The following is a 14,391-nucleotide window of genomic DNA, read 5'->3' as shown; positions in this document are numbered from 1 at the left end:
TTTGTTAAAAAAAGCAGGATTGAGAAGTTATGTTTTAAGAAATAATTATCTACATGTTTTGGATACTGGGTGGGGAAACTTGATATTATAAAATGGTGCATAACAAACATTATAGGAATATTTCACACATAACATTCTCAGCTAGACACATACTAGCATTATGGAAATGTTAAAAGTAACATTCCAAAAACTAAAAATCAAAACATTGACACCAGTGACGTTGCACTGGTGTTCTAAAAACATCCAGAAAACTTGATTGAATGTTCTAAGAATGTTAATTGTAACGTTCAAACTAATGTTTTACTAATAAAAAACTGTTATCTGGGTCCATAAATCTAGCAAAAAAATGCTCTAAAATATGTTTCTGTTAAATGTTAAAATGAAACAATGTTAAAAATATTTATATATATATATATATATATATATATATATATATATATATATATATATATATATATATATATATATAAAGAATACACTACTGCAACAAAATTAATATAAAATTTTGTTTCCCGATTTTATTGCATACGATCCCTGCTGAAAAATCCAGCTGATTATTCAGAAAAACATACCCTATGCTGATTAAGAGCTAGTTAACAAGATTCACAGGGAATGTTTTTTAATTTAAAAAAAAAAAAAATATTTAAAAAAAATGTAATAAATCAGGTTGGTAGAGAAACATATTTATATAGTCAATGTTTTGTTTTGTATAGCACACCCTAGCATGTACCATGTCATGTTACAAATGATGCACTCCATATGTCCAGGATTGTAGTAAACATAAATGCTACTGGAGAGATATAAACTAGTTTCTAGTAAATGTTTAATGGGAAATGTAAAATTACTGCATTATTTTAATGTATGTATCTGGACTCCTCCAGCCTGAGCTGCTGAAACTCCTCCTCAGTTCTCGTTCCTACGTCTCGCGAGATCTGGAGGCCGACTAATTCGGGCGGAAGTAGTTTTGCAGCCTCTTTTCCGGCGGCCATAGCGGAATACTCGGTACGGTGAGAAATGTCGGCAACGCTGTTTAAACTGAATCTTAGTCCATCCGCGCCCCTGTAGTCTTTCTGTAGTCCTAATCACTCACTGACGGTACAGCGCTTGTTACAGATCACTGTGGCTGTGTTATTTGTGTAGGATTGGGGTACAGACTGTTATATTTTGATGTATGATGAGAGCTGAGTTAGCGGGTTGCTAAGAGCCTGGCTGTGAACTGTCTCACCCTCTCTCTGGAGCTGCTGTTTGTCCTCCAGCGTTCTGAATACCCGCCTGTGCGGAGTACAGGGCGAGCACGAGCCGGGGTCTGGAGTTTGTGTAGCTGTACTATAAGCTGGCACAGAGGCGGTTTGAGGCTGGTGTTAGCCGTGTGAACTGTAGTTAGCTTAGTTAGGCTGGCTAGCTGTGTGTGGGGAGGCACACTAATGTACAGGGGTCGTATTCAGCTCCCGAGACCCACGTGAACCTAAGTATTATCAACAATAAACAGCACTTAAAAAGACGATACTGTAGTTTTTTAATAGTGCATACTTAAGAGTTGTTTTTGTTAATGGTAAGCTATCTAGCTAATGTCTTGAGACAAGTTGTCAATCTAGAGTTCCCAGTCCTATTCATGAAGACCCCACATTTCCCACATTCTGCAGTTATTCAACTTTACTAACTAGACTCTCTTGATTTAATTCTCAAGTTTTAAGTCAGGTGTTTTCCTATATCAGTAAACTAGAAAACTAGCAGCTACAGAACATGGGTAATTTCTTGGTCAGTGAGTGATTCTTCAAACCAATAGCTAACTAGCTAACCTGTTAGCAAAGTCTCTGATTGGTTGATTTAGCCATCTAGCTGGCGTTTTCACTTGTGTTTATTCCCCTCTCCCCTTAGTGGGCTGCATATACTAATGCTCATCCTTTTTCTGTTTGTCTCTCAGCCACTATGAAGATCAATCCGTTTGTGACCTCCTCCAGGCGCAAGAACCGCAAGAGGCACTTCAATGCCCCTTCTCACGTTCGCAGAAAGATCATGTCTTCACCCCTCTCCAAAGAGCTCCGCCAGAAGTACAACGTCAGGTCCATGCCCATCCGTAAGGACGATGAGGTCCAGGTAATGTAATCACTACTTTTTGTTTAATAGGTGCCTGTCAGTCAGTGTAGAAGTGCTTTGAATTGCATGTGATTTGTGTGCAAGTGTAGGAAGTAATCTCCTGTGCAAGAAACTGCTACTGTATGTTGGCTTTGTTTAGATCAGTTTTATGCAGTGTTTGTAATATTTGCTAGTCTTTTACTTGTTGCTCAAGTCATGTGGATTTATTTTCTGCCACGGTGATGACATGAACCTCTTTGCTCATGTTTTGTTTTTTATTTTAATATTGAATAGGTCGTCCGGGGACACTACAAAGGCCAGCAGATTGGCAAAGTTGTCCAGGTGTACAGAAAGAAGTACGTCATCTACATTGAACGTGTGCAGCGTGAGAAGGCCAACGGAACCACAGTGCACGTTGGCATTCATCCTAGCAAGGTACGAGATGGCAACTTGTAGCCGATTTTATTATGAACTGTTATTTCAACGAGGCAAGACAATACAGCCATGTCCACCGTGCGGTGGCCTGCTATGTTAAATCAGAGTTTAAGGCCTTTCTCAAGGGCCCAACAGTGGCAGCTCTGCTAAATCTGGGAATCAAACCCTCAACCTAGTCATCCATAGCCTGGTGCTTTAACTTGACAGCAATTGAGACAATCCTCATGGAGAAGTTTTTATATGAGGTATATTTTCTTTTACCAACACTTGAGGCATACAGATTAGTGGGTTAATAAAGACATGACATTTCACAAGAAAAAATACACATTCAAATTTGGTGTATTTTTGGTTGTGTATTTTAAAATGGAGTTGGAAAAATCTGGTAGTCTTTCCCAGTCTAAGGTTATAAACATTAGTTACATGAGTAAATACAAATATAAACATACTTGTATTTGATTAGTTATTTTTTTAAGGGTCAGACTTTTCTCAGAAATTTTGAAGCCATCATGTGCCTTGTTTGTTGTGATAACACGGTTGGATATGTCTAGTTTATTTGTAGATAACTAGAGAATTGTTTTACTGTTTGTGTGCTGTTTAGCACTTGCTTTGTAATCTAATCAGTTGTTTTAGTTGTATTTAGTGAAATGATGTGACTTCAGTTTAGTCCACTTCAAGAGTCAAACACACTTACTGTGGAAGCTGTGCACTGTTTCTACAGTATCCAGAACTTAACTTGGGACTAAGTGATCAAGTAACTTGCTTGCATGCCAAAAGCCAGACTAAACTTAAATACTAATGTTTACATGGTTTAAAAATGTATATATAAACAGCGTAGGTTAAATGTTTGAATTGCCAGTAATCACAGATTTGCATTTAATTGAAAACTGAAAGGACCAAACAGTGAATTTAACAGTATGTATGTAAAATGTTGGTGCTCTAAAATGAGGGCCTTACAACTCCATCTGGCTGCTTAAACAAGTAGGTTATTTTTATGTGACACTTGGGGCAATTGTATACCTGCGTAGAGTGGTATTCGGGAAAATTGTAGTTTATTAGTGCTTGCTTTTAAAGGTTATTAAGCTCTTCACATGTGCTTGAATGTTGCAGTATCAAACTAAGCTTTTTTTTTTTTTTTTTTTTTTTTTAATTGACAAATAGCTTCTTTGGGCATGTTTGTTTCTAGCATGTTGTCTTTTTGCTGAGCTTGATTTACAGAAGCTCTGAGACTGTTCAGAATCTCAAAGATATGGTGAGCTGTCAGGGGTTGCTTTTGATAGATGGCCATCATTCTGGTTTCATGTGCATATGTTAAATTACTGTACACACAGCTTTGCTGAAATATTCAAGAAAAAAACAAACAAGCAGACCTGGCCCGAGAAGCTTTGTCAGTAAAAGTAGTCATTATTGGTGCTTTAGGTTGGTTTAAGCTCAATTATAAAAAAGAGGGGGACTTGAGCTATTGCTATTGGTGGGGTCTTTAACTGCCAAGTACCTTTTCTTTACATTAATTGAACTTAAGCATTTCTTAAAGGTGCTCTATATTGAGTGATACTGTAAAACTGCTTGTTCTATACAGAACCGTTTGTTAAAGTTGATTGTAAGCACACCTTTTAGGTCAGTGCTCAAAATTTTGTATAAAAGTGTACTCGTCAGATTACTTCAATGTGTCCTTAGTGATGCTTTTCTCTGGAGAGGTTAGTAAGATTATTGTAGGACAAGCTGGTTTCTGGTGTTTGCAATATTGACAGTTGTGTCGAAACATCTACAGTTAAAGAGAAACTTGCAGATTGAAGCAATATTTCATCAATCATTTTAAGAATGCCACAGAGTTCAGTTAAAAGGGTAGATGATTTCACCAAATTAGCTTCTTTTCCCAGAGGATAAGGGGGAAAAATATCTGAGCTGGATGCTGGCAAAATCCCAAATGAGCCCTTTTGTGAAATACATAATTACCTCAGGACTCCATGTATATTTGACCCCATCTGAATACACCTTTTTGTTGTTTATTATGGCTATTTGTGCACAAATATTTATAATTGTGTCTGTTTTGACCAGGTCGTGATCACCAGGCTGAAGCTTGACAAGGATCGCAAGAAGATCCTGGAGCGTAAAGCCAAGTCTCGGCAAGACGGCAAGGAGAAGGGCAAATACAAGGAGGAGACCATTGAGAAAATGCAAGAGTGAACATTATCTTTTGCTACCAATAAAAGACTGGAGAAAACATAATAAACTTGTGTATTTTGGTCATTTTGTGTTAGCATTGTGTGGCTAAAATTCAGTTTCAGTAAAAGGTGAAGACTCTGTGTTGAAATGTATTGGAGTCGTAGTGAGTTGATTGGAGGTTACCAATATATTGGTTATATCTTTACTAAACAGTTACTGTAATACAGCTGTGCCAATGCTCTCATTCCGCAAAGCTACTCTGCACTTCAGAGTATGTATTTCCATGTATTTTGTGAATACAGAATAAAGCAGTAAAGTGACTTTTCAACTGAGCAATCAGTCTAGGTTTGTTGATGTGGCCTGTTTTATAATATGGGGCACAATGTATTAAATTGAGATGGAAGATGTGCCAGTCACCCTGTTATTTGTATATTTTAGGGACTAGCATCTTGGTGCAAGTTTAATGCTGGTCTAGTAATTATAAATACACCTTTTTGAATTTAGAAAATATAAATCTGACTGATTCCTCCTTTACCTGTTTTAAGCTGTCTGGTGTGTGTTTTAATAGCCATTTAAATCACATAATCAAACTTTAAAAGTGCTTTCCATTCCAAAACCAGTTTTAACTGATTAACTTAACAAGTCCTTTCAGAGTTATAGGGGGTTATTTTACCACATGCAGCACTAAAATGTGCAAGACTGTACCATAGTTAAAACACTGGTTGAAGGATGATTGTCCTTTTTAATCAGCAAAACATCGTGTATTGTAAAGAATATCAGAGTGATATAGTTTTTTAAAAGAGACTGGTTTGACGCTGGGTATTCATCCTTGTTAGAATGTTGTGTCTGGGGGAATTCAAATAGTCTTATAGTTGTAGAGTCATGCCAATTTAAGAGTGGGAGAGAGAAGTACATTTTTACCAAGATAAATATGGTTAAATCACATTGTGTGTTTAAGAAACCTGTTTTAACTGGTATAAAAAACCCAATACACTGCCACAGTATATACACTGAAAAAAATAACTTGTAAGATTTACTTAATAAAATCCTCGTAACAATTTGCACTAGCATTTTTTAAGTAAATTTTACTGATGGAATATCAAGTAAAACTTGCTTGCAAAAATCAAGTAAAATGTACATGCCACCAATCCTAACCTTTCTGAAGTCATTAAGTAAAGGTTACTTAATTATATTTAATTCAAAAATGATATGTACTTAAACTGATTAGGTAAAGTTCATTTAGTTTTCCTTCATAGACAGAAAGGTCATTACATAAAAAAATTAAGTAAATATGTTATAAAATAATATCTTTAATTCTATATGCTTTTTTCTGTTTTACATTGTAAATTACTTGGTTATATAAATATATATTACTCATTATATGCACGTAAACTTTACCAAATGATGTCTCTATGTACACAATGTACATTTATGATAAAAAAAACAAACAAATACAATATATTTCAACCATTTATTTGGTCAATATTAGAAGCCACTTAATGTTCGCATGACCAATATTTGAGAGTGAATGCAGTAAAACAATGGAGTGTAATTAAAACATTCAAACAGTCTGAAACTGTGCACTAAACACATTAAAACATTTTTTTAACATCTGTGGAATTACTTTGTATCACTTGTACATTCAGCTGAGAGCAGTATGAGTGATTTGAAATTAAATGGCTCACTGTAAAGAAATACCTACTTTACAACTGTAGCGACAGGAACCTGGGCAAAAGTCAGGACTTACCAATAAGAACTGAGGCATGACTTACAAAGCAAACTTTGAGGACTAGGGAAAATTGGGCAATGTCCCATAAAACAGTCAAGAAAAGGAACTCAGAATCCTGTAAATTATCCACAACAATGCAAACAGTACATCACTGCAGCCATTGGGGCCAAGCACATACCTAAAAATGAAATTCAAGGTCTGGGTGTCTGGACAGTGGACAGTCCCATGGAACAACAAACTGCAGTTTGTGAGAGGAAGGTCCAGTGTAGTGGTCAGCAAACTGAAATGAACTGAACTGCTGACCAGTCAATCAGGATGTACCATCAGCTGAGAAGTATGTGCCATTGCAGTAGTCCTTAAGACAGCAACTTTGACTTTAAAGCTTGTACCTTCGGGGACAGTTTAATTACATCCAGCTCCAGGAAAAGCTTCTGGAACACCTCAAAAGTGTATCGCAGTGACAAAGGGTATGCCAGATTCAGAGCATAAATTAGCCCCATGAGCAGCGCACAAGCTTTGGCAGTGTTGCAGCATCCCGGCAAGATCTCTGCACCATCAAGAAGGATTGAGACATCCACTGGATCCTCTCCCTCAGCACCATGGATGACCAATATCTTAAGGAGGTGTTCAGTCACGTCACTGCGGTTATCTTCCTGCATAAAATTGAAAAGAAAACAAAAATGAAACATTCAGAATCAGTTGAAATAAAATTTTCCCAGCACAGCTTGCTAAAATAAAAAAAAGAAAAAAGGGAGAGATAAATGAAATCTATTTACAGTGAAATTTGTACGGACGGTTAACTGTGCTGGTTTGCAATTCTTGAGAATATACTTACCCCACCTCCCTCCCCTCAATATAAGATTTTGACCATTTATGACTAAGCTCGCTTCATGCCTTCCACTGTTAATTTTAAAGTAAACTTGCACATCAATTTTAAACTGTACTGTTGAAAATAGAAAAAAGGAATTACCAGGCAATCTTTAAAAAGTTCTTCTTCTTTCTCACCAAGGTACAGTATGAGGCTGCGGATAATAGCATCTCGTCTCATTTCAATGCTTTGATCCTGCAAACAAATGAAGACAACGAATCATTACGCATGGCTCATCCAATGTATGATTCACAACAAAATGTGTTGCCTAAGTCACTGCTCCTTGCAAATAAATGCTTGTGTGCTCACTTGACAAAGAGTACTCAGAAGTTACACAGTGATAGGATTTGTGCTGTATGTACATGCATGGGGCTGTATTTATGTACCTTAAAAATGAACAACAAATTAGAAAAGAAAAAGAACACACCTGACACATTTTGTCCAAGTGTGGTCTCAGCTTGGTCCCCACGACACCTCCTTTGACCTTCATCAGGGCAAGAAGTTTTGGAGTGTAGTAGTCAAGTTTGCGCATGAAGGTCTGCTCTAAGGAAACCGTAGTTATTCTCCTGAATTCCTCTTTGATCTGAAATCACAAAAAAGTGAAGAGTACATTAGGAACTGGACCACATGATCTGATACAAAATGAAGAGAACGGAAATCCTACTACTGAGTGTTCCTACTATATGTTTATCAACTCAAAAACTAAAAAAAAAATTTAACAATGTGAGAATTTTTCTTTTTACATTTTTTAAATTTGCGGTTCACCTACCTCAGCTTCACAAAACAAAGCAGGCCATCTCTCTCTGAACTCATCCGCCGCTGGACTACCACTCACAACCTCAATCCTTCGATAGGAGAACGTTTTGGCCATTTTGTCTTGAATAACCTTGGTGTTGTTCTTCTTCTTTACTTCATAAAGAAGCTCTTGTCTTTCCTTCTCCAGACTGTTGCTCGTTTCTCCACTTGGGTGTGGAGGAAGGTAGTTCACTTCTGCCCTCTTCGGTCTCTTGCAATTTTTAGCAGGATTTTTCTCACCAGGGGACTTCCTTTTCAAGGAGTTGATATCAAGCTCAGGACAAGGTACCTGTTTTCTCATTTTAGAACGGTAGTTTGCCATCTTGTACTTTAGACGCTGCTGCCACCCATACATTCCAGAAAAGGAGGTTCCAGGCTCTTTTAAGCATGGATACTTGTTGATCAGAGATTCTACAACTGCCTGTATTTGCAGACCAGTGGGGTAGGCAGTGTAGTGGAATATTGCTTCAGCAAGTTTCTCTAGTATGTCAGAGTTTATGCTTGGATTCTGAAGGAGTGATCCATCACTTTCATAAGCCTTGCATCCTGCTTGGAGGAGCATTTCCACATTAAATGAAAAGGTGGGAACCACAAAATCAACAGGCCATGGTTGAGATCGATGCTCTGGGGGCTGTTGTATAATGACTGTGTCGGATGAACTCACTGAAGAACCATCATCCTGGAAAGACCGATCCAGTGACGCTGCTGGGGAGGAAGCATCAGTCTCAGAGATGGGAGTAAATGTTAGAACAACAGACGGTTCTGTTTTAACCAATTTGATTGTGTCTTTGTCCTTAATCACATCGGTTGACATTAGAGTGAAGAACTGGTCATCAAAATCTTTGTCCATGTACATAACAGTAAAACTTCCTTGGAGATGAAAATGATTCTGGGCTGTTGCCAGAAGTTCATCTACAGTGCTTGGGATTCCACCTGCTAGGACTAACTTGTGAACTTGACTATCTTCAATAACAACACGCAGTTGAATTGGGCCTGACATCATCACAGCCTTGGTCAAGCAGAATGTCTGGAGAGAAAGAAGACATTATTTAATGAGAGAACAGCAAAAACTAAATATTCTATGATTAATGCAGGCTACAAATATGTGCATGTGCATTTCAAAAAGTACCTTTTATTACAAGTTTCAATACTTGTAATTAGGTAAAGTAAAGGTAAAGTGATACATCACCTAGTTTGATAAGCAGATGTGGTGTTTCAGAGAAACCATTCGATTGCCTTCCACAGCATAGGCAGCCAATGGGTGTGTGTCAGCAAGTTCTGACTGGTCTATTACCTTGACTATGCTTGTGGACTCCAGCTTAAAACATCTAAAATGTTCAAAGTACCACGCACTATGCAATTTAACTACAAAAACTAAGCTGTCTTGAACAACAATAATTTGCAGTATTTCTGCAAAGTCAGGCAACCCACCTGTGGATCTATATACCAGCATCATGCCAATACCGTAACTGGTGCCCTGAAATTCTACTTTGCTTGTGAAATGAACAGCTGCTTCTTCAGGAAACTTCTGCAATATGAATTCTTGTATGTTTTCATGTACTACCTGTAGTGGAACTCTTGATACGCTTGATACAGAAACGGCACGTTTTTTTACATTTAATCCGTGGAGATGGTATGCAATCATGCACTGGTGTTTTCTTGCCATAGTTTTCAAAATGTTACGGAAGCAGTTAGTGTGTCTCACTATCTTCTTAAAGAAGTGGTGCTTTGCTTCAAACCTCATTGTCCATAAGGACACTAGAGGGCCAAAAGCTTTAATAAGTCCTGGATAATGCTCTACAAAATGGTGTTTTGGAATCAATTTCTCCTTAGGAAAAGCACTGATAAATCTAGATCTATGCTCAGCAATTAGGCTATCTAAGTGGCCAATACTTTCATCTGTATGGGCAGGGGACATCACCAACTCAACAACATCTTTGAGTGTCATCAACAACTGCCATGTCTCTTCCTCTTCAGGTATTTTGGGGCCAATCATAAATGGTAACAGCCTCAGTAGACACCAATTTTCGTGTGCGTTTCCACCAATGGTTTTACGCAAGGCAAATGTTGGTGGTATAACTTGGGGACAGTTTGTCCTGTCTTTCCACTTATATGGAAACCGCTGGATGATGCAGTTAAGCTCTTCAAGAGAGAAATACTTTTTCTTAATCAAGATGTCCAAGCACAACGCCAGTTCTACAGGTACAATACCCTCCAGTAAATCATGCAATATATCAGGTGGGTAACCTGTTGTCACATGAAAATGACTCAGCCTTTCTGAAATGGCACAGTGCCTCTTAACGCCATGGCTATGGGTGTTACTAGCCAGTGCTGCTTCAACATCTAACTGATGGTGGTGTTTTGTTCTGCTGGGAAATGCTCCAGTTCTGACTTCAAGCTCCTGAAACTGGGACCGCTCTCCAATACAAAATCTGCAAATGTATGATGCACTGAAACTTTCAATAAACCCCCCAACTGAGTGGGCTCCAAGGTTATCAGCAATCACAGAAAATACTGTGCCCTTTATGATTTTTCCCAAACAGGGTACAAAAAGTCCCTCTTCTTCAAAGCTTTTCAAATCATTTAACAATGGCTCTAGCACTCGAGGATAGCCAAATTTCTTTATGTCATCTGCCTTGCACAAAACAGCCAAATAAATTGATGATAATGTAGACCTTAATACAGACGGAATATCAGCCAAAACCCAGTAAACACTGGTTACTTTGTGCTTCTTACGAGAGGTTCCTAACGGATTACATATTTCAAAATCATCAGAGTACAGTAGTATTGAAAGTCTTAGCTCCTCTCCAGATAAAAACTGGTTTTCCTGGAAGTGGGAACCATCACGAAAACTATTATATCGACAAGAAGAACAAGGTCTTTCTCTAAAAACTTTCTCCTGAATGTCACTATTTTTCAAAATTTGTGACAAGGACTGCAAAATTGGTACATATTGGAATGTTTTTCCCTCTTTTGCATCAAGGATATACTCTAATGGTTCAACAATAGAGAAAAGTTCCTTTACATACTTATTTCTCTGGTATGCTGTGCCAAGAGGACCTTCTTCACCTAAGGCTGCACTTACAGGATTTAACTCACAAATGCCATTTACCAAATCTGTTACTGCCAATTCTTCAACAGTGCAGTTATATTTTTCTAACGTGTCACGGACAACGTTACTTACAACGGGTGCAGATGCTGTACAGGTAATAAACCGAAGCTCGTCTACAATCTCATCTATACATCTACTCGGCACATTGAAAATGCAGTCTAATTTAAGAAATAAGGAACAAAGCTGATCAACAATGACTTTACCCACATCTTCACTCTCACTGACTAATGGTTTTTCAGATGCAACTTCACTTTCTTCTAACAACAAATTGTCTTCTGTTGCCTGACAAGAATATGTTTGTAATACAATTTGTTTAAAATCTTCAAGGCAGTGAGGATTGTGCTTCCTACTTTTATGCGAGGCAAAGGTTGAATATATATTAGTACTATAGTCACAATCTTTAAAAACACAGTTAACAGTTTCGTGCTTTTTCAGATGAGCTCCAAGATGTTCAAAATATTGCCTCTCTGTGTGAAAACATGAATTACATATCAGACAAGAAAAAACATTTTGCCCTAAATGTTCACTTTGTGTATGGTCTCTAGACAAATGTGCGCGAAGAGCACCCCAACCTTTAAACGAACAATGACAGTTAGAGTACAAGCAGGGTAGTGAGTGGCCTTGATTGCTGTGTAGGTGTTTTAACCTATAATGCTTTAAGAGCTCTAAACGTTTTGATGCCCTGAAGTCGCAAATTTTGCAAAACCATAACATAACATAATCTCATAATACTGGAAGCCTACTGTTTCTCTCTGATGACACCAGCATTCAAACCAGTCAAGTCTGTCCTCCTCCTAAGCTGACCTAAGGCCTATTCTGTCCACTGCAACAGCTTGTTCTGAAAGTAAGGAGACTCTAAAAAAAAGAAGGGGAAAAAAAGCAGTATTAAAACAATAGAACAATAATTGTATCCTGGTATTATGCAGTGTCCGGAATGACTAGAGAAAAAAAAATTCTCAAAAGATCCTTACCTGCCTGAACAAGATGAAAGTTGGAGTGTTCTCCACTCACACAGCCCTCAATTTACCCGCCACTACCCTGCAGGTACAATGTTAATTGAAAGAAAATGTTAATATGATTTTGAACAACACATTACAAATTAACTTACACTGGAATAATAACAACTAAATGACAAGACTAAACTGGATAACCAAAATTGTAAAATACTGATGAAAAGCAGCCTAATGCATTAAGCTTAACAAATGTTTACACTTTTTTTTTTAATGTAAAAACATTTCATTTGAGTATTTTACTAATCTTATCAATTAGAGAGCATTACATATGTTTTCTCTTTACCATGAATGGGCATCATTAGGAATGTATACATGCCTGGTTATTTGGTCACTAATTTTCACATTTGCAGTGGAACACTTATTATTTAATGTAATGTTTCATACAATATTGTATAATAATGTTAATTTGATAACCTTGTCAAATTCTGTGACACTTGATTTAATGATTGTAAGTTAATGAAACATGGCAATGCATTCAGAGCATTTTCTGGGCTAACAAACAGTTTCAAATAAAACACGATTATAATCATTATACACAATACAACATACAACAGAACCCCACAAATCCTTTAACATAATTTTAGTATACAGTTTACATAACACAGTTAACGGCAGCTAGCGGGAGAGCTAAAACACACGGCTAGCCGTGCCCGGCAGCTAGCGGGCAGCGCTGAAACACGGCTAGCCGTGCCCGGCAGCTAACGGGAGAGTTAAAACACGACTAGCCGTGCCCGGCAGCTAACGGGAGAGCTAAAACACGACTAGCCGTGCCCGGCAGCTAACGGGAGAGCTAAAACACGACTAGCCGTGCCCGGCAGCTAACGGGAGAGCTAAAACACGACTAGCCGTGCCCGGCAGCTAACGGGAGAGCTAAAACACGGCTAGCCGTGCCCGGCAGCTACCGGGCAGCTAAAACACGGCTAGCCGTGCCCGGCAGCTAACGGGAGAGCTAAAACACGGCTAGCCGTGCCCGGCAGCTACCGGGCAGCTAAAACACGGCTAGCCGTGCCCGGCAGCTAGCGGGCAGCTAAAACACGACTAGCCGTGCCAGGCAGCTTGCGGGCAACGCTAAAACACAGCTAGCAGTGCCCGGCAGCTACCGGGCAGCTAAAACACGGCTAGCCGTGCCCGGCAGCTAGCGGGCAGCTAAAACACGGCTAGCCGTGCCCGGCAGCTAGCGGGCAGCTAAAACACGGCTAGCAGTGCCCGGCAGCTAGCGGGCAGCTAAAACACGGCTAGCCGTGCCCGGCAGCTTGCGGGCAACGCTAAAACACGGCTGGCCGTGCCTGATAGATAGCGGGCAGCGCCGGCACAACCTTATCTTTAAAGCAGGAGCTTACCTAACACCCGACTGGATCCAGTCTTGCAGCAGCACCTCCGTGCTGGCTCTGAACTGCTCTGAACTTGCTTAAAAAAAGGCGCGTATCAAGTCTAGTTGAACACGCATACGCGCATGCGCGGACTTTTTTTTTTTTAGTTGTATTGTTTGGTTAAAATTTACTTCGAATTTCTAGGTTTATGTACATTGACAAAAAAACATGTAAATATAACTATGATGTTTCTAGTAAGATTTACTCACACAACACAGTAAATTTATTACATGAATAAATTGTGTATATATTTATATTCTTACTTATTTTTTTTTAGTTTTGACTGAATATTAGTATTACGGTGTAGACTTTATCAAAGTTAATTAAGTATATTTTACTATACCAAAAAGTTTGTTTTTTCAGTGTACAAGACCCTATTGAAAAATCTGCCTCAAGACCAGCTTTTGCTGGTTATTGGTTTCAGGTGGCCATCCAGGCAAAAACAACAAAGGCTGTATTTGCAACTCAGCTGAACCAGTTTGTGTTTAACATAGAATCTGATTTATTTTATTTCTGTCCTGTTGCTCATGCTAGTAAACCTGCTAGATGATGCTGATTGTGCTGGTCTGCCAATTTAAGCATCCTGGTTCAGTTAGTCAGATTGGTCAGCCAGCTTGGTCATACTGGTTATTTAGCTTGGTCAGGATGATCATACATGAAGACCGCCTAAACCATTAAACTCAAATAAAAACACCCAGTGCTGGTTTGGAAATAGGTTTGTCAACTGACTTGATTGGCCTTAGCTGGGCCGACTGTTTGTTTTTCAGCAGGGCAGTTTTATTAGTTTTGACACAATTTGATAGTTTTTTTTAATAAATTGCCTGTTCTTT

The 14,391-nt window shown here is 38.6% G+C and overlaps 2 protein-coding genes across 7 annotated transcripts; one reads left to right on the top strand and one right to left on the bottom strand.

Moving 5' to 3' along the window:
- The first annotated feature begins 898 nt into the window (after positions 1-898).
- Positions 899-4,741, top strand: rpl26 (ribosomal protein L26). Of its 3 annotated transcripts, none has more exons than XM_007228027.4 (4): positions 899-1,002; positions 1,925-2,097; positions 2,371-2,511; positions 4,567-4,741. In XM_007228027.4, the coding sequence occupies exons 2-4, from the start codon at positions 1,930-1,932 to the stop codon at positions 4,693-4,695; spliced, it is 438 nt and encodes a 145-aa protein (XP_007228089.1). In that variant the 5' UTR covers positions 899-1,002; positions 1,925-1,929; the 3' UTR covers positions 4,696-4,741. The 3 variants fall into 3 exon arrangements, with proteins under 3 accessions (XP_007228089.1, XP_015456255.1, XP_022521442.1); XM_015600769.3 differs by having other exon boundaries at positions 957-1,007; XM_022665721.2 differs by lacking the exon at positions 899-1,002 and adding an exon at positions 1,005-1,095.
- Positions 4,742-6,131: 1,390 nt separating this feature from the next.
- LOC111195788 (sterile alpha motif domain-containing protein 3) lies at positions 6,132-13,583 on the bottom strand. Of its 4 annotated transcripts, XM_049474727.1 has the most exons (7): positions 13,532-13,583; positions 12,150-12,216; positions 11,922-12,033; positions 8,041-9,093; positions 7,699-7,854; positions 7,374-7,466; positions 6,132-7,056 (listed from the first exon to the last, which is right to left on the bottom strand). In XM_049474727.1, the coding sequence occupies exons 4-7, from the start codon at positions 9,067-9,069 to the stop codon at positions 6,760-6,762; spliced, it is 1,575 nt and encodes a 524-aa protein (XP_049330684.1). In that variant the 5' UTR covers positions 9,070-9,093; positions 11,922-12,033; positions 12,150-12,216; positions 13,532-13,583; the 3' UTR covers positions 6,132-6,759. The 4 variants fall into 4 exon arrangements, with proteins under 4 accessions (XP_049330684.1, XP_049330685.1, XP_022539769.1 ...); XM_049474728.1 differs by lacking the exon at positions 13,532-13,583 and having other exon boundaries at positions 11,922-12,031; positions 12,150-12,384; XM_022684048.2 differs by lacking the exons at positions 11,922-12,033; positions 12,150-12,216; positions 13,532-13,583 and adding an exon at positions 9,256-11,899.
- Between the last annotated feature and the right edge of the window lie 808 nt (positions 13,584-14,391).

Source organism: Astyanax mexicanus, chromosome 2 (assembly GCF_023375975.1).
Source record: "Astyanax mexicanus isolate ESR-SI-001 chromosome 2, AstMex3_surface, whole genome shotgun sequence".
Classification (NCBI taxonomy): Eukaryota; Metazoa; Chordata; class Actinopteri; order Characiformes; family Acestrorhamphidae; genus Astyanax; species Astyanax mexicanus.
The sequence above is the reverse complement of the archived record's forward strand: the minus strand, read 5'-3'. Positions and strand labels throughout refer to the sequence as shown.

Coding starts and splice junctions, on each gene's coding strand:
- rpl26 (XM_007228027.4), top strand. CDS start 1,930: ATGAAGATCAATCCGTTTGTGACCTCCTCCAGGCGCAAGAACCGCAAG. Junction 2,098..2,370: donor GTAAGGACGATGAGGTCCAG/GTAATGTAATCA, acceptor AATATTGAATAG/GTCGTCCGGGGACACTACAA. Junction 2,512..4,566: donor TTGGCATTCATCCTAGCAAG/GTACGAGATGGC, acceptor TGTTTTGACCAG/GTCGTGATCACCAGGCTGAA.
- LOC111195788 (XM_049474725.1), bottom strand. CDS start 11,892: ATGTTATGGTTTTGCAAAATTTGCGACTTCAGGGCATCAAAACGTTTA.